The 24,021-nt window shown below is 37.7% G+C and overlaps 1 protein-coding gene across 1 annotated transcript in view; it reads right to left on the bottom strand.

Annotated features, from left to right (window-relative positions):
* The window catches only part of TIAM2 (TIAM Rac1 associated GEF 2), a 175,462-nt gene that overhangs the window by 13,523 nt on the left and 137,918 nt on the right, over positions 1–24,021 (bottom strand). The window contains exons 16-19 of the mRNA XM_032215642.1: positions 4,651–4,824; positions 3,578–3,646; positions 3,138–3,263; positions 564–672 (exon numbers count right to left, since the gene is read on the bottom strand). Of these exons, the coding sequence (XP_032071533.1) occupies positions 564–672; positions 3,138–3,263; positions 3,578–3,646; positions 4,651–4,824 (478 nt within the window). The remainder of the gene's footprint in view (positions 1–563; positions 673–3,137; positions 3,264–3,577; positions 3,647–4,650; positions 4,825–24,021) is intronic.

The following is a 24,021-nucleotide window of genomic DNA, read 5'->3' as shown; positions in this document are numbered from 1 at the left end:
CTTCAGGGTTACATATGCTGTCATATTTATAGTTACTGTGTTGTGTTGTATCTCTGTGTCATATAATATATGTGGTTATATGCATATTTTTGTATGTATTTATTTAGTCATGTCTATGTAGTGTATGTTGGAGATAATGACCCTTTGAGAGCTGTATGTAACAAAATTTCATTTTAATGTATGCCGATTAGTGTACATTCAAAGTGACAATAACGTTATTCTAAGTCTAAGCTTATAAGGCTTTTTCTTTTCTTTTTAAGAAAAGCCTGTTTTAATAACTATCACCGGATGTACCCTATTTTCAAGAAAATAAATAAGCATACCCCAACACACTCACACACATATACACACCAACAATCCCATAAGAAGACAGACAAACACAGGAAGTCCTAAGTGTTGTGCTTAGAAGTGCCAAAAACAGATGCAGTTTTCAAACCCTTTCGTGTTACCAGAAGACCAACTGCAAAATTTAAGAAATGCTTTTAATATGCACATTTTTAAAAACAACATTATTTTGCCTCATATTTAATCATATGCTTAGTTTACCTCAAGGAGATAATTACCTCTTTCCAGAACTTTCTGGACTTTGATGTGATTTGCACAGAACCCACTGTATAATTTGAAGTGATCAGCATAATAGAGGAAAGAGCCTCCCAAAGAGAAGAGCAGTTTCTGAAACGAAGGTGGTGAGAAACTTATTTTAGGGATGCTCATTACCTTTTCCTTTATCTTGTGATTAAGCAAAGACTAACAATACTCTTCAAAGGAGTGATTCATTAATTTCTTAATATTAAATTTTCAATGTGCAGACTAACCATGACAACCAAGCAAGAAACCATTCAAAAGATCTTCAGATGTCCAGATCTTCAGGAGGGAGGTAATCACAGAGCAGTTTCAGTATGCTTGTGTAGGAGAAAGAGAGTTAAGACAGCTCCTCCCTAGGAGTTCCCAGAGTGTATTTTTTTATACAGGTAGTCCTCAACTTACGACCACAACTGGGCCCAAAATTTCTGCTGCTAAGTGAGACAATTGTTGAAAGAATTTTGCTCCATTTTATGACCTTTCTTGCCATGATTGTTAAGTGAATCACTGCAGGTGTTAAAGTTTGTAACACGGTTGTTAAGTGATTCTGCTTTCCCCCATTGTCTTTGCTTTGCTTTTCAGAAGATGATGAAAAGATGATCATGAACTTGGGATACTGCAACCGTCATAAATATGAGTCAGTTGCCAAGGACCTGAATTTTGGTCATGTGACCATGGGGATGTTGCAATGATTGTTAGTGTGAAAAGTGTCATAAGTCACTTTTTTCAGTGCCTTTCAGTGCCTCTGAACGTTTACTGAATGAACTGTTGTAAATCAAAGGATTACCTACACTAGAATAAAGAAAACTACTTAGAAGAGTTCCAACGTTTCTTTCTTGGTTTTTGGATGCTGACAGCTGAGTAACAGTAAACAAAAAACTATATGAAAGCCATTGTAATAAAGAAGCATTATGATTATACATAGTTTTCCTCTGTTTTATACTTTACTTCTACCTTTGCCCTGTTTTGCATTCCTGAAGAGTTTTTCATTAAAAAAAACTTTTGTAATTCTGATTGATTGTAACTTGTGTTATGATATAATTGTCTTTGCTATTTATGAGTATGAATATATCTTGTCTTTCTAGTGGTTTCAAATCAGTGATATGTAACAAACACAAATCAACAGAACAAATTGGATAATGAATATAAGATTTGCATGAACTAAAGCCAACAAATGTGCTGGAAAGTGATTCACTGAAAACATGAATCATTTCAATTATGCCCCTCTATGATGAAAATTTCTTCCCCTGAATGCAGTGCTTGTTTACCACAGGTGCTCAATTCATTGCTAGAATTGGATTAAGAAAGAAGCTATGAAAACAGATGGCAAAACTTGTCATAGACTGAAAAAAGAACTGACGTTAAGCTAAATGCATTAAAAAAAGTGATAGAATATTCTGAATAAAGTTATTTTATTTTTCTAGAAATAAACAATTATTTTTAATTGTATTATGTTACTATTCACGCTTTTAACAATTAACTACACAAAACTCTTGTAATAAATGCAAGAAAGAGAGAGAGCAATAGGAATGACAGAAATTAATCCTATCCAGCAAGAAAGTTTAGTAAGAGATCACAAATTTAAAATAGTTTATCAGTCGAGGTTCAGATATAAATAGTAGACATAATAGTGGTTATAGAACAAAGTAAAATGTCCTATTAACATTATTAGGATTCATCCAGAATACCACAACAGTTTAGGTTTGATGTGCAGTGCACATGCACGCTTGATTTATGCATCTGAAAGTAATTTAGGAACTTCCATAGTGACTACCCAGCCTAATGCTGGGGAAGATTGAGAGTAAAAGAAGAATGGGATGATAGAGAATGAGGTGGCTGGATGGAGTCACCGAAGCAGTAAGCTTGAGCTTAAATGGACTCCAGAGGATGGTAGAGGACAAGTAGGCCTAGAGGAATGTTGTCCATGGAGTCACAATGGGTCAGACTGACAATAGTGACTACAAGTAGACCTCATTTAGCAACACAACTGAGGCCAACAATTCCGTAATTAAGCTAAATATGCTTATTTTGCTTTACAGCCCTGCACAGGTTGTAAATGCAAGGATTTGTCCTAAAGTGGTTTTTTCCCCCTTCATTATCCTAGTAACTGCAAATGGTTGCTAAATGCGGCACTAAAGACTTTACATTTCCTTGATTCTCCTTCATTGCTTTTTTTGTCCCCAGAAAAGATCTGCAGATGTTTCCGTGAAATATGAGGGGCTTTAGGGACAAAGATTTCTAAAATGTTAGAGATAAACACAGGGATTCATTTATTTGATATAAACTCTTTTCCACTCATGCTGCTATAGTGTGATTGTACAAGCTAATTGACTCAGCTAGTCACTTCTGGGATTCTCAAACTGTTCACTTGACCTCAGCAGGTTGGAAAAGGTATTTCAAAATCTATTCCGTAAAGGGGAGGGAGGGATCTTCTTATAGAACATAAGTGAATTTTAGTTTTTATGCATAAAAAATTATGACTGGAGAAAATATAGAAAAAAAGGAAATCAAAGAGTATAGTTATCATATTAGAAAACGTAATAAATTGTATTTACCCGAAACTGAGAAGGGGTTTCAAGTGTGCTGAAATCACAGCAGGAAGAAATTCCATCTTCAAGGGTCTCTAAAAATACCTTTTGGAAATCCAGCATCTCTGGCAAGCTGCCAAATAAAGACTCCATCTGTGTGGAAGCGGGGGGAAATAAACATTGAGAAGATGAGACTGCCCAAGGAAAGAATACCTAACGTTTAATTGTGTTAAGCTAGAGATAAACAAAGTGGTACACTGCATTAATAATTTCAGAGGAACAAGATAATTTCTGAAACTAAGGACTTCTTTGAAACATTTTTGATAGGGACGTTGGTCAACTTTGATCATCAAGGCACAGCTAACTCAAAAGAAAAGAAAATGCTCTTAAAATGTCTGATATAGTTGAAATGCTCATAACCTCCATAAGATTAGAGAGCAGTTAAAATAACCACAGAAACATCTCACCTCGTCTTGAGTAAGGAAAGTTTCATTCTGAAGAGGTTCCAAGTATAATTGAAAGAGGCAGCTCAGATCCTAGAGGAACATCAAACATTATTTAGATTTACATAGTTTTAAAATCAACTCTCTTCTTAACATGTGAGGGCACAAGGCAATTGTTATGAGATAATGCTTTTTTACTTAGGTCACTGTAACATTTCTAAGGGAAAAAACCCTGTTTATTGAGTATTTAATTATTATATGCTGTTTTAACTGTCAAAACAATGAGCATATTATAAAATACTTAGTTATGCATTCATCTATGTCTATAAGTATGATATTAGGCAGCATTCCCAGAAGGGAAATTTCTTAGAAATCCTTAACAAAAGAGACCAAAGCTAAGAATGTGGCTATATCAGATCTGGTGATCTATTCTCCACTTTCATTATGCTTCTGCCCTCAATCTCTCCCTCATATCTTGTTTGCACAGATAGTCCCCAACTTTTGACCGTAATTGAATCTAAAATCTCTTTTGCTAAGCATGACAGCTGTTAAGTAAGTTTTGTCCCCATTTTATGACCTTTCTTGTCACAGTTGTTAAGTGAATCCCTGCAATGGTTAAATTAGTAACAGGGTTGTTAAGTGAATCTGGCTTCCCCATTTATTTTGATTGTCGGGAGGTGGCAAAAGGTGGATCACATGACTCCAGGAAACTGCAATAAATATGAGTCAGTTGCCAAGCATCCAAATTTTGATCATGTGATCACAGGGGATGCTGTGATGATCATAAGTGTGAAAAGCAGTCATAAGTCCCTTTTTTTGGTGCCGTTGTAACTTGGAATAATCACTAAACAAATAACTATTGAGGGCCACCCTTATGTAATTCAGGCTTCCTCAGTTTGGTGCCCTCCGAATTTGTAGAACTGTAACTCATATCATCACTAAGCAATACATTTGAAAGAGGATTATATAACACTATGGAAATGCGTCTGTGGCTACTATTTTCTTTTCTCAAAACTCTGGTGATATACAGAAAGCAAACACAAAAATAATGGAGGAAGATTAACAGAGACAAAGGAACAGTTAAGCATGCCTAATACCTTTACGTAAGATTTCTCTGTGTCTACAAGTTCTTGAATGACCTTCCGGAGTCTGTCTGCATCAGTAAGTTGTCTTGCCAATGGCTTTAGAAGGGAAATATCTTTTATTCCTTCCATCCCATTCCCCTGAGTTTCATGGAAATGTGGACACAATGTTGTGATATCTCTAGTGCTCTGCAGATTGAAAAGAGCACAGTTTATTGTATTTTTCTTACAATGGGCTCCTCTTCTGATGGTTCAGTTGTGGATAGATTTACAGGATTGCAGCTGAAATCTATAATAGTACATATATTCTAATTTGTTACCTAGGTTCTTCATTCCAAAGAAATAGACACATATATGCCTATTCTTTTCTTCCATTTAAGTGTATTCAATTCTTTGAAATGGCCTGGATAAGTGCCTGCGGGTTTTTTTCAGAAGGTTTTTCAGAAGTGGTTTGCCACTGCCTCCTTCCTAGGGCTGACAGAAGGCCACCCAAATTGTTTTGTGGTTAAGGTGGGACTCCCAGTCTCCAACCTGATGCCTTAACCATTATACCAAACTGGGTCTATACATAAATTTTATTTATGTATAAATACATAACATTTTATACATATAAACATTTTATACATATACACCAGAGATGGTATTCAGCAGGTTCTGACCAGTTCTGGAGACCCGGTAGTGGAAATCTTGAGTAGTTCGGAGAACCGGTAAATACCTCTGACTGGCCCCTACCCCATCTATTCTCTACCTCCCGAGTCCCAGGTGATCGGGAGGAAATGGAGATTTTACAGTATCCTTCCTGTGGAGTGGGGTGCAAATGGAGATTTTATAGTATCCTTCCCTTGCCACGCCCACCAAGCCACACCACACCACACCCACCAAGCCACTTCCACAGAACCGGTAGTAAAAAAAATTGAATCCCACCACTAATATACACACTTTATATGTACATATGAAAGAGAAAGAGAGAGAACACACAATATTGAAGATGGTAGCTTGTTTTGTTTAGTGACTCATTAATTTATTTTAAGAATACTTATAATGTATTTCTGAAAGACTGCAGAGTCTATCCTGCCTTAGTATCAATGGCTCAGTTTTTTTATTTGAATTTCTAGCAGTTGATTCAGAAGAAAATTACCTGGGTTACCAGTTGAGACATTAAAGAAGCCATTGGTCTGACAGTTTTGCATGGACAGTACTGTTTGAATAGGCCTTTGGACTAATCTATTACTAGAAAGGGCAGAGGGAAAGCACCTTTGATACAAAGGGTCAATATAAAACCAGGCAAATTCTTAGAAAACCCACACCTCATTCAATGTAATAAATAGGTAATCGTCACCTTAATGACAATCATCTAGACAATCATCTACCTCTTTAAAATCATTAAACTGAAACCAATATCTGTGGAACAGTTTTTCTAATTAAAAGCCATCTTTCATTTTACATTCATAATGTAACATGAACGAGATTTCTGCCAAATGGCTCCATAATGCAGAATGGGAAAGGATTTAGGATTTAATAAAAGTTAAAACTAAAGGCAGCCCATTTATAAAGTGATACTCATTACTGTAGTGCTTTAAAAAGTAATAGAATAAAAAAAATAGCCCAATAGAAAGCATGAAAACTAGATGCTATCACTGAAGACATCGGCAAGAACAATCTCTTAAGTGCTCAAAACACCCCATTGGGGGACTACTGCAGTGATCACTTGTGGATTCATAGATGCAGTTTATAACTGTTCACATATGTACCTTCCTCTCTCTATATTCCTCTTCTTACTTTGACTTTGAATTTTGCTACACAATGTTTGAAATTCCCCTGGAAGAAAATGGCAGAGGCTTCTTGCTTTGTTCTTTTTCCCAAAGCTGAATTCTCAACTCTGGTTTTGCTTTCTTTGAAGCCAGGCAAGGTAATGTGACTCCAAAATCTTCTTCCAACTTAAGTAAAAATTACCCAGTAGAATCAAGGGGTCTGAGACCTCATGGCAGAATGTCAGTTTAAGCCAGTAAATGATTTTGCTTTTTCACATATGTGCTGCTACTGAAATAGATCTTGCCTCCAAGCACTGGGAACACAATGACAGATCCCAAAGATAGCAACCTGAATTGTCTCCAGGATGGAAAAGTTCTTGGAAATGCACCATATAATAGCTTGACAATTGCCTTGCCTTAGGAGGCCTTAATCAGAGAGCGAGTGTACAAATTTATGTTGGAAAAGAAAAGGTTGGGAATTGTAGACCCAGATCTCTGATTTTTCAGTCCAAGTCCTCCAGGAGCCTGAAGACTGGAAAACAACATCCAATATCTATACATCTGAATCTACTTTATGTTCACCAATACACAACTATGCTTTTGTTAAACATTTATAGAAAAGCATGATTTTTGTCTTACAACAACTGACCCGAAGACACAAAAGGCTCTTCTCAGAGCTTACCTGTTGACCATTGGAAGAATAAAGCTGGGGTCAAAGAACAATTGAGCCGACCAATTAATGCAGAATTTAAACAGGAAAGGAATTAATATGTAGCTTTGCTTTATCCCTTGGTTTGAAGAAACTGTGCATTGTACACTGAATCCTCAGATAAGTATTTTCATATAGAAGCTGGATTTTATTCTCTGAATAATATTATTCCCTGAATAAAGAATGCCCTACTTTCGGGTTCCGGTGATGTCATTGGCTATGGCGGCAGGCTTGGAGATTGCTCCGAAGCCGTGCTGACAATCAGGGGGTCTGGCGGCATAGAGAGCTGCCGTTCGCTGTCTTGGAGGGACTCAGCGAAGAATAGAGGTGCTTCTCTGCAGGCGGGGGGAAGTGCAATCTCCTCGGCTAAACAGAGGCTCTGCATTGATCCCAGACTCCTGGAGAGGGACGCGTGAGCTGTCCCAGCCATGATACAGCATTTTTGTCTGGCGTAGGATTTTTTGGAGTGAATCTGGACGCCCTAACTTTTTTGAAGTGTAAGTTGGATTTACTATTTGGTTACTGCATCTCTGGCAATCTTTTTTTCCTCTTTGATGGGACTTTTAGCGGCAATTAAGACAAACAGGAGTAAATGAACTAACAATTGAAGACGGATTTACATTATAAAGAGTCGTTGAAGGCGGCTTAGGTTGGTGGAAACAGAAGAGGGAAGTTTTTTTTTTTCTACCCAGAGGCATAGCTGACAGTACTCAGCGAATCTGCTTAGCTTGCTATCAAGACCTGTGGAAAACTTTTTTGCTGAGTAACCAGCGAACTTGCCCTGCTTGCTATTAAGACTTTTGGAAAACTTTTGCGCTGAGGCTCCACGTGAGACAGTCAATATTATATCCACCGTGTGCATTGTTTTCTCTTTTCTCCTTTTGGAACTGGTGTTGGACACTTGAAAGGTGAACACTTCAAGTTGAACCTTTTTTCCTTTTTTATTCTCTTCTCTTTGAGGTTTGTTTTTTCTTTTTTTCTTTTTGTGTTGATGTATTTGCCTCCCCCTCTTTCCTTTCTTCCTGATATGAGCCCCTCCCTGTACCTTTTTTAGACCTTTTTATGGGACTATATTTATATATATTTTTTCTGTATAGATAGCAGAAAAATAAGTTGGAACATTGCTCAAACTGGTAGCAGATAGCTTATGAAACAGTGGGATATTCTTAACTTAATTGATATGAGCTGGGCAAAGGTGGGAAAAAAAACCTCGACATTACCTACTCAGCCGTCCCCATCTTCAACTCCTCCAATAACACACAGAACTTTAGACAATATGGCTGGGGTAGAGAAGGCACCCACATTGCAAAGTATACAGACAACTTTGCTATCGATACAAAATAGTATTGCTAGGAATCAAGAGACCACCGAAAAATCCCTGGCCGACATCAAAAATGAAATGGGAGACATGAGGGGTGAACTGAAACAGTTGAATTTACAGCAAAAGGAGATTTGGGCAAAAATGGAGAAACAGGAGGGTCAAATTCAAGAGTTAGGAGTAAAAATGAAGGAAAGTGAAGAGAATATGGCAAGGTTGGGAAATGAGGCAGCTACATACTAACAGAAGGTTGGAGGATGAGATTGCTATGTTGGAATTAGAAAAGTCAGCCTTCTTTCTCAGATTTCAAAATATCCCAGAGGAAAGAGGGGAGAAACTGAAAGAAATCATGGTGGAGATGATAGCAGGGATCGCCCAGAAAGAGAAATTGTTGATACAGAGTGACATCGATGACGTATATAGAGTCTACACTTCTTATACTAGGAGACAGAAACTGCCACGTGAAGTGCACGTGAGGTTTACTAAGCGATCCCTGAGGGAAGAAATTTACCAGAAGGCATGTAATCAGAATACCATGTATGCGGGGGAGATGGTCATAGTACTAAAACAGATACCAAGAAGAGTGAGGGAAAGGAGGCAGAAATATCAGGACCTAACAACACAACTGAGGAAACTTCAGGTGATGTATAGGTGGCTTTTCCCAGAAGGGTTATCTTTTCTCTGGCAAGGCCAGAGGTTTCGGATTGAATCATTGCAAGATGCGCAAGACTTTATCGAAAGCCAGTTGAAGAAGGGAACTCAGAATAACGAGGGAGAATTGGACAATAAGAGCCAAGGAGAGGAGCGAAAGAATAGTGTCCCGGGAGATGAGAAAGGGGGAAATGAGAAACAAAGCAGAGATGAGAGACCGCAAACGAGGCAGACAACAAAAGCTAAAGCCTTAAACAAATAAACATGGCGGATGAACTTCGCCTAATTTCCTTAAATATAAATGGTTTGAATTCACTAAGAAAGAGAAATAAAATACTGAATGCTTTACGGAAAAAGAATTGTGATTTGACATGCTTGCAAGAAGTACATATAGCGAACCACCAGCAAAATGTGTTGTATTACCCCCGGCTGGGTATTATGTATACAAGCTTAGCAGATGAAAAGAAAAGGGGCATTGTGTTGTATGTTAAAGACCATATCGATTCTAAATTGGTGTATACGGATGGGGAGGGTAGAATCTTAATGGTCGAATTGAAATTTGGTCGATATAAAATCTTGCTGGTGGCTATATACGCACCGAATGACAACCAAAGTACCTTCTTCAGAAGGTTGCATTTAAAAATTGCAGAGTTAGGCTATGATCATATTTGTGTGGTGGGTGACTATAACGCGGTGGCAGATAGGACAATGGACTACAACCCAGGAAACATCCAAAAGGGGGGGAAATTAAGAGAAAGGAGGAGAGTTCTCCCCAAAACCTTTGAAGACATGAGGGAGGAATATGAATTAAAGGATGTATGGCGTGAACTCCACCCACAGAAACAACAATTTACTTTTTTTTCACATAGACACCAATCCTGTTCTAGGATCGACATGGCCTGGTTGACACCAGAAATTGGGGACTTGATTAAGGAAGCAGCAATTGAGGTCAACACTTGGGCCGATCACAATCCACTCTTATTGGTGTGGAAGGGAGTAAGGCAGGGGAGGAAGAGAAGGTGGATGATGAATACAGAGATAGTGAAAGAACAAGAATTTCAGCAAATGTTTAAAAGGGAAATGAGGTTTTTTTTTTGAAGAAAATAGGAAAGGAGTAACCCCACAAATACTTTGGGATACGGCCAAGGCTTATATGAGAGGCCTAGCTATTAAACATACAATAGGTACCCACAAGAAAAAATTAGAAGAGAGGGCAAAATGGGTAACTAAACTGGAGGTGGTAGAAAAAGCCTTGCAACAGAACCCACTAGACGATAGGAAAAAAGAAGAAATGGCTAGAATTAAGCATGGGATCTCTCTTTTAGACCAGGAGGATGTCGCTCAAAAACTTAGGGGGATTAAGCAAAACTTTTTTGAGCATGCCAACAAACCGGGTCGCTGGCTCTCTTATAGACTTCGAAAAGAAAGAGAGAGCAGACGTATAGCTCAACTGCAGAATAGTAAAGGGGAATTAGTAGAAACCAAGGGGGAGAAACAGGAAATTATCCAAGGCTTTTTTCAGCAACTATATAGTAGGGAAGAAGTTTCTGAGGTCCAAATTAAGGAATTTTTAGATAATGCAAATCTACCCAAGATTTCAAATGAAGCAAAAGGGGTACTGAACCAAAAGATAACATTAGAGGAACTAGAAAAGGCAGTTAAAAAAATGGGAAACAACAAAACTCCGGGCATGGATGGTTTGCCAGTTGAAATCTATAAATCTTTTTTGGAAATTTTAGGACAAGAGATGATAGCAATATTTAATGCTGTCTTGACGGATTCTATTGCACCGAAATCATGGGCTGAGGCTTATATAACCCTTTTGCCTAAAGTTGGAGCTGACCGTACCCAAATTAAAAACTATAGGCCCATTTCACTTTTGAATGTGGATTATAAAATCTTTGCAGCTATATTGGCAGATAGACTCAAATTTTTCCTTAACAAATTTATACACCCTGATCAGAACGGCTTCCTGCCGTCAAGGCATTTGAAAGACAATGTCAGAATTATTTTGGATGCCTTAGAATATTATGAAGCTCGGCCAGATAAACAAGTGGCCTTTATGTTTCTTGACGCACAAAAGGCTTTTGATCGGGTAAATTGGAATTTTATGTTGTCACAACTAGAAAACATGAAGTTTGGAGAAAGCTTCTTAAATGCAATTCGGGCAATTTATGTACGACAAACCGCGACAATATTGGTAAACGGAGAAGAGGCGGGTGACATTGTGATTGGTAAAGGCACAAGACAAGGATGCCCGCTATCCCCCCTATTGTTTATCCTCACATTAGAACCCCTTCTTAGAATAGTGAGAAGCGATACACAAATTAAAGGGTTACGAGCTAAAGCTCAGGAATTTAAGGTCCAGGCTTTCACCGATGACCTTGTTTTTATCCTGGAGGACCCTATGGCGTCTGGGATACAACTTTTACGTAAAATAGAGGAGTACGGCAGGATAGCGGGGCTACGTATAAACAAAGAGAAGACAAAACTGTTAATTAAAAATATGACTCTGAACCAGAAAAGGGAAGTACAAAGCCTGTTAGGGATCAACATGGCCCACAAAGTACAATATTTGGGAATTTGGCTGACGGAGAGATGTTCCTCTATCAAGGTAGATAACTATATGAAATTGCTACAACAGGTATCCAAAGATATGACTAATTGGAGTAGCAAACAATTGTCTCTGATGGGCAGGATTGCGACAGTCAAGACATATGTATTACCAAAATTTTTGTTTTTGTTTCAAACGGCACCAACTAAATTGGACAAAATTTTTTTTAAATCCTTGGAGACAATAGTGACACAGTTTATATGGCAAGGCAAGAAAGCACGAATTAAAGCCCAAACTTTGCAAAAACGCAGAGAACTGGGAGGCTTCGGAGTACCCAACTGGGAAGCATATTATAACGCAGCAATCATGACATGGGTGAAAGATTGGGTGATGTTGAATAGAAGGCGCCTATTGGCTATAGAGGGACATGACCTCCCCCAGGGATGGCATGCCTCCCTCTGGCAAGAAAGAGACACCCCCCATAGGTACTTCATGGGACATTATATTCGGAAGATTTTGATGGGGGTCTGGGAAAAAATGAGGAAAAAATATTATCTTAGGGTTCCGTGTTGGTTGGCACCATTAGAGGCCTTAACGCATCCGAGTTTATTTAATTGGACAAGAAACATAACATATAAAGATATCATGACAGAAGAGGGCAACATGAAAACAAAAATGGAATTAGAGCAACAGGGAAGGAATTTGGAATGGTGGGAATATTTACAGGTTAGAAACAGGTTTAAAAGTGATAAGGCACGTTTCGGGATCTACCCAAACCCTCAGGGGCTAGATAAGATTTTGTTTGGTGGAGACAAGAAAATGTTATCGAAGATCTACCAATTTTTGACCTGCCAAGATACTAATGAAGAGATGGACAAAAGCCTTCTAATAGTATGGGAGAGAAACCTAGGTTATGAAATTGAAATGGGCAAATGGTGGGAGCTATGGAGTAAGACCATTAAACTTACAACATCCACTGCATTCAAAGAAAACATATACAAGATGGTTTATAGGTGGCACTTCCCCCCAACGAGGTTAGTCAAGATGTTTCCTGGGTTATCTCCATTGTGTTGGAAATGTGGAAGAAAGGAGGGCACATTCTATCATATTTGGTGGTCCTGTACTGAGGCCACGAAATATTGGAAAAGGATTAAAAAATGGTTAAAAGAGGTTACCGGGGCAAACATTGAATGGAGACCTGAGAACCTGTTACTAAGCATCAAACCAGATAACATAAGCAGTTCAATATGGCACTTGAGCCTGCATATAATTGTGGCTGCAAGAATAACCTATGCACAATCTTGGAAATCCACCACTATACCGTCGGAAGATGCTATAATTAAAAAGATCTACGAATGTGCAGAAATGGACAGAATGACGGGCTGGCTGAGAGACAAAGGAGAAACAGAACATTATCTTAGCTGGAACCTATGGTATATGTGGGCGACTAGGAGAACAGCAGGGACTTAAAATGGGGAAAGTTAACGTAGGTACCGTAATAGATCCCTGAATCTTGCAATGAGAAGATGTGGCTTAGAGACCTAATAATGAGGAAAGAAAGAAAAAATTGGGCTGTGAATGACTGTCACCGTGGGGGGGGGAGGGGGGTTGTATGTTTAAAACGGCATTTGTATCTGTATGTTTTACTCTATATTGTTATGTATGATTTGTCTTGCTTATGTCGTTGTATTTATGTTGTTGTATTTTTCTTCTTGTTTTTTAAAGGTAATAATGTTTAATAAAAATTATATTTAAAAAAAAAAAAAAGAATGCCCTACTTTCTCCATAAGTTATCCCTTGGAATTGAAAGTGTGATTTGAAATTGATGAAAGCAACATAAATGATACTTCAAGGTATACTTCTCAGCTAGATGTTCTAAAATTAAGCACTACTCAACTGTAAAATAACTAATCCTAAATCTAACCTACTTTTCCATGTCTTCCAACAGAGATCCCTTCTGTAAAGCTTACATGTTATACTAAGCAGGCTGTTATAGGTCCATCGTTTCACAGGTATGCCTTAACTTTTTTTAATATATAGTGAAATAATCACCAGGAGTCTTTAGAGATTAAGCAGTGCACGTAAAGAGCACTGTGAAAACCAAATCCAACCAATCAATGTTATTTTTTATCATCTCCAGAAGAATCCCCTAAATTGAAATGGAAATATTGCAAGACAGCAATTACTTTTATATATCTAATCCCTCAGCAAGGTCTCTAACTAAGAAACCTTGTTAAAATTATAGTACAAACAAAGCCATCAGATCAGGTAATATTACATAAAGCACTTGGTGCCCTGAAGAGACTCAAAGCAATTTTCAGTGACATTGACACACTGTTAAGTGATTTGAATGCTAAAGCGTAATGTGTTTTTTTTTTAAAAAATGACACCATTCCAGAAAGCAGAACGGCAGACATTTTACGCTATTTATAAAATTATAAGGTAATTTCCCCTTGCACATATGTGCTAGTCATTCCCAACACTGGGGGTCAGTGCTGATCTCTGTTTTAAAGCCGAAGAGCCAGGGCTGTCCAAAGACGTTTCCGTGGTCATGTGGCTGGCCTGACTAAACACAGAAGGGGCACAGAATGCTGTTACCTTCCCACCAAAGGTGGTTCCTATTTTTTCTACTTGCATTTTTTACATGCTTTCAAACTGCTAGGTTGGCAGAAGCTGGGACACGTAATGGGAGCTCACTCCGTTATGCGGCACTAGGGATTCGAACCGCCAAACTGCCGACCTTTCTGATCGACAAGCCCAGCGTCTTAGCTACTGAGTCACCACGTGCCTCTATAAAATTATAGTATGTATAAAATTATACATGACCTTTATTTGAATATCCTAGTTATAATTGCATCAGTAGAAAATTGTATCCAAACTGATAACAACTTCATGCTGGAAAGGGCGTTCCCTTATAGTTTGCTGGTTTTTGTCCAAATGTTTCTGTACAAAATTATTCTTAAAATAGTAGATAATTAGAGATGTTTGGAAATTTTTAGAGAAGTCTTTCTGAGCTTCATGCCCTTCACATGTATTAGACTTTCCAGTGAGCAATTAAGGGACTATATCTAACACATCTGTTGAAAATCAGTTTGAAGAAATAACTCCACATTTGGATATGTGTCTCTGAACACTACATTAAGTGATGAAGGAACAAATGCATGGCATTATTTATATAAAATATATAACTCTAAATCTTCTTAGGCACTGTAAAAAATAATCTCAATCCAAATGATCAGTTGGACAGTCCAGGCAGCATAAATAATATAGAAACATCATTGTGTTTTAATTGCTGAAACTTTCCTATATAGGGTGATTTAACTCTTCAACTCAGCAAAAGGCAATCTCCAAGGGCAGGGTAAGCAGTAACAAGAAAATAAACATCCTGCTTCTTTGCTGTAAGTTACTGTAGACTGATTTACAGTAATAACATGTTAATTCTTCAAAATTCTTCAAAACTAGAGCTTTCCATGTGGGTAGATGCATGGTGTTTTTCAAGGAAGTCAGTTCACAGATTCTGCTATAAATTACCAAATGTGTAGTAACAAGAAGTACATGCATCAGAAAACCGGTCCAAATACAAAAAAGAAAAAAGAAAAAAACTATTCAATTAAATTAGTTGGCATTCATACTTGTGTACAGAATTCAACGATCCTTAATTAAAGCAACCCGCCTTCTTATTTCCGTTTGGTACACTAAAAAAGAAAAAGGAATGCAAGATATATAGCTCTCTCAAGAGATCTTTAAAAAAAGACTCCCACACCATTATACCATGACTGAAAAAGGCTGCTTAGCTCTCAAGTCAATAATATTTCCCTCCTTATTTCTGGTTCCGCATTGGAGGGAAAATGGAATTTAACAGATTTAATGACTTCATGAATTGCAAGATGGCCCATATGGCAGCTGGCACAAACTCTTAATTAGCAAAATCAAAGCATGGTTAACCATTTGCTTTAAATATTTCAACCATCATATCTGCTCCTGTAACTTCCCACATTTGTTAAATTAGAGGAAAAATACTGGTTGTGTTAATCATAGCCAGCCCTTAAAAGCTTTACAGAAGGCTAACAGGTTGGGGCCATTCCAATCCTCAAAAGGAGAATGTTCCACATAGCACAATTCTAACTTCGAAGCATCTGCAGGGGAGGAAAGAGAGGAAAATCTTATGACTGTGATGGTGAACCTATGGCATGCGTGCTGGAAGTGGCACACAGAGCCATCTGTCCGGGCACATGAGCCGTCACCCACTGCTCTTCTGGCTTCCGGCGCTCAGATCACCTGGTCTTCACGTGCGCAGGAGCAACAGAAATTGGAAGAGCAGCCGCTCAGTGCACATGTGCGTGCCAGGAAGATGATCTTCTAGTTTCCGGCCACCTGGTCTTCCGGTTTCTGATGCACATGTGCATGCGAAGATCAGCTGGCCGGTGCGATGCATGTGCCAGAAACCAGAAAATCATCTTCACAGTGTGTGCATGCGCACTGGGCAGCTGCTCTTCTGGTTTCCGGCACACACATGTGCTCCCATTTCGGCACTCAGTGCCAGAAAGGTTCAGCAACATTGTCCTATGACTTACATATTTGCATCTGACATTGCATAGGCATAAAAGGCCAAGATTTGTTTTGAAATATCTTAGCACATGTTTTATCATTTCTTCATCATTGTGATTTGTACTAAATACCATGATAAGCCAACATCATCCTTCCCATTGTGGTCAACAAACATTTCCAAGGAGATTACAGCAATCACATGGAAACTTATTATTTTTGACTTTAGTCAACATAATCCTTAACTTAAAGAAAGAGCCAAGCCATAAATTATGAAATCATGAATATGAATGAATGGGCTGGGGTTATAAATAGTCACAAATGCCATAATGTAATGACTAGGCGAACACCAAAGTCAACTAATAGACGCTGTGATAAACTACTATGAGACTCCAGCCTATTTATGTGGATTTCCATAAAGCTTTTGGGAAGCTTTAAATGCAGTGCTCCTGCAAATACTTACAGAGTCATATGTAGCTTACTAAGTCAACTCCTACGGAGTAGTTACATTCACATCAAAGAGAAAAATAGAAAGTGATACTTCTCACCATATCTCTCCAAAACACTGTGTGCAAATTCCCAGAATTTGCCAAAAGTCATGCTCCCTCAGACATACAGAAGTTATAATTTCACCCAATCTATATGCAGGCACTGGATTGGAGAAAGTGCCCTAAAGGCCTGTAAGGGCATTAGCGCTATTTAAAATGGTACTCATAAATGACTGAACAATGAAGTAGTTGATTTGACAGACCAGGGATAGGAATTTCAACAGCTTCAAAATGTCTATGCTGTGTTAAAGAGAAGTCAGATATGAAGATCTCGATGAATGTAATAAATGGAAAATTGGAGGGGGGGATCCTAAAATATGTATTTAATATCTGAAGCAAAAGTGATTAACTAGGGAAGAGATATTTGGGCTAAGATAGAAAGTACATTAAAAACATGGGAAATCTGCGTATTGTCTCTGAAAACCTTTTATTATATAATAGTTCAACAGTATATGTTTAAATGTTTAATATGGCATCATGGATTAATTAGAAGTAAAAAAATATGCGCTTATGTAACAGAGCAATTAACACTAACATTTTTAAAAGCCAGCACTATTTGTTCTTCTCATTTTAATTAAAAAAATGAAATGCTGTCAGGAAGAAGAGTGGGATTGACTACCTTTAAAAAGGCTTGTATGGATTTAAAGGCTGAGTAAAGATTCCGTTGTCAGAATGACAGGATTTTCTTTGTCAAGAAGTCGGTCATAAAATTGGAGTAAGGTGGGGTTAACTTTCCTAACTTTCAGCTTTATAACCAGGCAAACATTTTGGCTTTGCTTCTCTCTGCAAGCCAGGTAACCATCCCAAACCTATGATACGGCATTTTAAAAACAACGATGTAAATCTTTTGATATCATGGCAGGGCTGGGATCTACTTTTAGTTATGATTCCGCAATGTTCTCAGATTTTTTCCACTTTTGGAAGATATTGGGATAAATAAATATTATTTGGATCCCTTTTTGCAAACTAAATTTACAATCTGGGTTAATTCCAATTTGAATACACTGGATATTTTAAAAACATCTTCATGAGCTGATAGGAGTACTAATAGCTTAGATATTTTTTTTAATTAATAAATTGGGGGATTGCAAGGAATGCTACTTTTCTATAATGGATAAACCGTGCCATCCAACTTGGGTTTATGATATGTTTATTCTCTGCTTATAAACTGGTTTTTGATCAATATAATGGGAAGGACAGTTCAGGATTTTTCTGTGTGATTACATTGTCAGGATTGCTTTGAAGTCTGAAGTTTTCTTAACATACTGTTAGTTTTATTTTTTCTCTTTTCACTTTTTTCTCTTTTTTTAAACAAAATTTTAAAAGACAAAATGGTGGGAGAGCTGAAGTGAACAAATGTGCTAAGGAGATGTTTAGAATGGAAGGTCTATTTATATCCAAACAACTGCTCCTACAGTATACTGGCTGTATAACTAGATAACATATAAGGCTGTCAGTAGTAATATGGACAGCTTATAGTGGTAAGTGCTGGCTGCAATTTTGTCTGGAAAAACTACGATTTTCAAAAGTGTTTTTTATGCACTGGATTATTTGTATTTTCCATAGGAGTTTGACACAATCTGCCTGCAAGCTCCAAAAGGGAGTTTGGGTCATTTATAAGCTTGCTCCATAACTCAGGAATTGTGTCACCTCTCTACAAAGTTTATTAATCTGTCTAATGGCGAAAGAAATTATTTTGTATTTGGTAAGAATTTTAAAATGCAACCTGTCACATATAAGCCTCTCAGAAGGAATATTGTTTCCAAATTACTAAACACCTACAAAACATGTGCATAGACAACAAGAGTGCATGTATGTGCATGTTTATGTGTAAGATTGGGATGTCAAAAACATTTTTGATTTTCTTTTTATGAATAAAAAGTGCTGCTTAACATTTTAAAGATAATTTGGGGAAGTGGTGAACTCAAAAACGGACAAGACTGAAGTAGAGAAATTGAATGTTCACTCATTTGCCTCACCATCCTTTAGGAAACAGATTTTTGTTTTACCTCAGTAGAAAAATGTGCTGTCCCATCTTGATTTGTTCCACCTAATTATGGAGTTAGCTATAATATGCTTTACATTTCACTATCCTGCCTTTAATGCCATGTGATAGCATTAGGGCTAATCTCTCAAAGGTGCTTTTTCAGGAGGCAACTGGACTGTTTTTTCTTTGAATACCTTTCACTTCACATCCAAGAAGTTTCTTCAGTTCTGACAGGATAGTGGGGAATGGAGGGATTTATATTCCCTGCAAACAGCTGGTCATTTGCATCCTTTTAAAGTGTCAGCACTTGGAGGTTTATCTGTGTCCTCAGTGTCACCTGAATAGTGATCCTACTCCCACACTATTCAAACGGTGTTCATCCCAAATTGTATCCACTATCCTTTCAGAGCTGAAGAAGCTTCTTGGATGAGAACATCTTCAAAGAAAGAACAAGAAAATCCAGTTGCCTTCTGAAAAAGCACCTTTGGGACAACCATGACCTGGATGACAATCTATTTCTCAGTTTTACTCCATAATCTTTTCTGACTATTAAAATGGCATCAGTTCCAGTCTGTTCTTTGGAGAACCACATAATTAATTTATTTACATTGTACAAAATCTTTAATTTAGTCCTATTGTCTGCTTCCTGCTTTCTAATAGTAAACCTAACTTTATTCAAGATCTTTAGGCAAAGACCCTTTGTCAAAACATTTCTGGAATTTCAAGAATGTAACACCTAGCAGACCACACATCTAGATTTCACATGACCCTCCTGACATATTAAAGCCACACAAGAGTTTATGGGGTCATGCTACTTAGTTCAGTTCCCACTACCCTTGTGCACACTGATCACTTGTAGGAGAGGACTAAACTGAGCCCAATGGTGGGATCAAGTGCATCATCAGTCGAGAGTCTCTACACCATCAAAAAAGACCTACCTCTAGCCTCCCTTGAAGCCTGTTGACTTTTATCTGGCAACAATTTGCCTTGGCTGTTAATAGATCAGATTCTTGAATACAGATTGCATGGAATAAACTCTCATTTCCTTCTGAACTCTATCCTGGGTCTTGGTTTCTTTCACCTAACAGCCATATGTCTCCAGATTTACAATCAAAACCCACTTAAAGCAATCCTGAGCAGCAAGAACTGGACATGGATGTCCAGTACATCAACACAGAGAAGTTCTAAGTTATGTCATTATGGTTCTCACCCAAATCCCAACACTATAAACACAAGAAAGGAAGAAAAATCACCCCTTGTTCTTCCTCCAGCATAATTTTCACATCTCTTACCTAAATATATGTCTATCTCCTTGACGGAATATTGGGGTTTCAGCACTGAATGGCCAGAAATATACAGTAAAATTAGACTTTCCTTGCCTTCCACAGCTTGCTGTTCATTAAAACATTTAATATGCTTTCTTTCTGTTTCTATATAGCTATTCATTATGTAGTGGTTGGCTAGCACAATGTAACATTCCATTTTCTTTGGAAATATAATTCTATCTCAAAAATTTTCAAATATGGAAATATTAGTTTGAAATATAAAAATCAGGTTATCAAACCATATTACATTCCAGACACAGATCTTCACTATTTGGTACATGGTCAAGTGTCAAAACAATTAAGTTCACATCATCTGGCATAGTCACTCTAAAAGGTTCATAAATATTTTAAAATACCCTTTATCTCAATGAATAGGATAGTGAGAAATACCAATATAGGCTTTTAAATAATTTATATTACATTTCAATACAATCTAAATATTCTATTAATAAATAATATAAGATGCATCATCATTTTTTTTAAATTTCTAATTCACAGAAATAGTACTTTTCAAATAATTTGGGGAATGTGTGATTTTCAGTATACTTATTTGGAAGTAAATTAGCCTGAACTTATTAAGACATGTATAAGAAAGAATTTAACTTCCAACCAGCTACACACATAAAGGCAGATGCTTTGATTCAACTATGCTATATAACATAGCAGCATTGTGGTGTATAATTAAGGTGTAGGTCTTCACTTTTGCAGCATTTACACAAAAGGAAGCAGAGCACCCAGGGCCTCAAATGGCTCAACTCAACACACAAATTCAATCACAATTAGACTGCATCCCCAGGCATGTCAACGTCTTATAGTCTTTTAACAATACTCATACATGTTTTTAAGGCAATCGCTGAGGATGCACCATTCTCATTAAATCTATATTTTAATCCTCCTGAGTCTTACCAAGTGTGTTTCTGTCCATAACCTTTTAGCAAATTTCACTGCTGTTGTAAAAGAAAACTATCTTCATGCTCATTTTTTTAAACAAAAGCAAAGAGTGAAGACTCACTAAAAAAGAACATCACTGGCGGCGGGGGGGGGGGGGAATCTAAAATTAAAGGATCATCAACATAACATAGATTTTCAGTCCTTAAAAGAGAAAATGATTTTTATTTTCAGCAAATTAATTACCATCTCAGGTTTTTTTCTTTTAGCTCAGTTTTACATTTACTGACAGTCATTTCTGTTTATTAATTTAGCTAATCACTTGTTAATTTACTAAAGACAGGTAAGAGCAGAGTTCCCCCACCCCACAGACAATGAATCTGTTTTGTAAAAATAATCTACAACTAAAACAGCTATATCTTTAAAGTAATGTGCTACTTTGCTTAAGTTTTAAAATACAGAATACAATACAGCTTCCAAGAAAGATAGCAACATCATCAAACATAAGTGTGCATTATATACATAGACAAACAGATGCACTTGTTAAGTTTAGATGAAATAGGATGTCTATTTCCTCACTTACATATAAAAAGGAAAAAGAATCTGCTCCCTCCAAGCCCAGTTATCTCAAGCTGTTGTCTGCTAAGAGCTGAGCATAGCTTGCAATCTCCGTTTCACAAAAGACTCCCTGAACTGATTGCTCTTCCAATCTGCACTGAAAAACTCCTGGCGTCACCACCCCTCTTCTCCACACTGCACTTCCACAGAGCCCCACACTTTACAATATTACATAATGACAAGATTCCTCTGCCACTATACTTTGGGGAAAAAATGCATCCAGGGAAATCCAACATCAGTAGGAAATAGGACAGAAATCAAGCATTTTCCAGAAGCATTTTGCTGCAAAAGTCCTATGGCTATTTATAACAGGGAAAATGTTTTGTTTTTAAAAATGGAAGATATGCATTTTTTTCCCTGGCTTTTATTCACATGATTGCTACAGCAATTATCATTTTATAACTCCCCACCCATCTCCCTTCCTCTCCCCCCCCTCTCTCTCTCTCACACACACACTGCTGAAGAAGGGTCATGCCAAATGGCTCTAATGGGCACTTTCTGACAAAAGGACAGTCACTTCACTTGTAGAAATTGTAGGGTTATCAATCATGCAGCTTTAGCTGGACGTTCATCCAAGTGGAACCACTTCTCCACTCTTAGATGTCTCTAGATATCCTACTAAAAGTATTTACATTATCCAAGACAAAGGATTCTAACATTAACCATAATACATTGTGAACAATCCTACCAAGCTTCTATGTGCACCCATGCACATGCACACACGATTACGTGTCTTCTGAGGAAGAGAATAAAGGTGGACTTTTGTCTATCTTTTTCCTACTCTTTCTTACAACGATCCTAACCAATCAATGTAAAGGAAAAATATTTGAAGTCAGCTTACTATTTATATCCATATTACCATTTTGTTTTAGGGTATAGCCATTCATCGGAATATGCCTAATTCTAGGCATATGGGACAAACCACAAAGGCATTTGAAATTTTTGAGATAGAAAGTCTGTTTCCTTCGTCTTTAGATGATATATTGATTAGCATGCTGCAGTTTAAAAAAATACAGAGGCAACGAAACACACAATGCATCAATCTCCATTTTAATTTAAGCAAGGAAACTGGCACCATGACGAAGAACAGATTGTGACCTTTTAGACAGGTTCCAACAGATTATTAAAAGTGAAGACGGAGAGCTATGTATTGGGATTTTCATGGCACAAAGGTGTTGAACTTGAACACTGATCCTAAAAGAAACATAGAGCTATTTTAAATCCATGAAAAGGGATCCAAGATTGATCACAGATATTTTCAGGTAACATATATGCCTCAAAATGTACCCAGGTGAAGACTGTGCGTACAGGTAGTTTTCGACTTATTGAGCCCAAAATTTATGTTGCTAAATTAATTTGCTAAGTTTCCCCCCATTTTATTATCTTTCTTGCCACCATTGTTAAGTGAATCACTGCAGTCATTAAGTTAGACACACAGTTTTAAGTGAATCTGGTTTCCCCATTGCCTTTGCTTGTCAGAAGGTCGCAAAAGATGATCACATGACTCCAGGACACTGCAACTGTCATAAATATGAGTCAGCTGTGAATCATCTGAATTTTGATCACGTGCCCATGGGGATGCTGCAACGGTCTCAGTATGAAAAATGGTCATGAGTCACTTTTCCCAGTGCCGTTGTAACTTTGAACAGTCACTGAATGAACTGTTCTAAGTCAAGGACAACCTGTACGGAATCGATTACTTTTTCAATGCAAAGAAACTAGTGATGTCTACTAGACAGCAATTAGCCACCCACTTCAGCTTATTTCAAAATGGTGACATTTTAGGGCCCTTCAGAAAAGACATAACAGGTGAAGGAATGGAAGTTGATAGGAATTCTTTGCTTGAAATGAAAACAGGAGGGCACCTGAACTTTACTGAGCATTCTCTTTATCCCCTGAAAATTTGCTGCAGTCAAGCAAATCTATAAGCCACCTATAGAACAGAGGTAGTATTCAGCCAGTTCTGACAGGTTCTGGAGAACTGGAAGCGGACATCTTTAGTAGTTCAGAAAACTGGCAAATAGGCCCCAGCAGCCTCCCAGCTGATCTTTTGTTGCCCTGAACAGGAGAACGGAGCTGGAAAGTTCCCAGGTTAGTGTGGTGGGGAGGGATTTTGCAGTAACCTTCCCTCAGGATTGGGGAGGGAATGAGGATTTTGCAGTATCTTTCCCCGTCACGCTCACCAAGCCACGTCCACCAAGCCACGCCCACCGAACCGGTAATAAAAAAAAAATTGAATCCCACCACTGCTATAGAATCTATAGAACTACTGAGAAGGAACATTTTGACCAGCAAGAGCAGAATTTAACCAGAATCACAGATGTCTAAAATGCAAAGCGGAATTACAGAATTGATGTGACAACCATAGTATATCTCATTAGGCGTCCTTTATTTTTATCTTCATGTAATGCATTCATTTCTGCTGCTCTTTTTGGATTGTTTCCCCAAAGTAAGCAATCTCTGCATCATTCTTTTTTAACTTAAAAAGCACA

This window comes from Thamnophis elegans, chromosome 4, assembly GCF_009769535.1.
Source record: "Thamnophis elegans isolate rThaEle1 chromosome 4, rThaEle1.pri, whole genome shotgun sequence".
Lineage (NCBI taxonomy): Eukaryota > Metazoa > Chordata > Lepidosauria > Squamata > Colubridae > Thamnophis > Thamnophis elegans.
The sequence above is the reverse complement of the archived record's forward strand: the minus strand, read 5'-3'. Positions and strand labels throughout refer to the sequence as shown.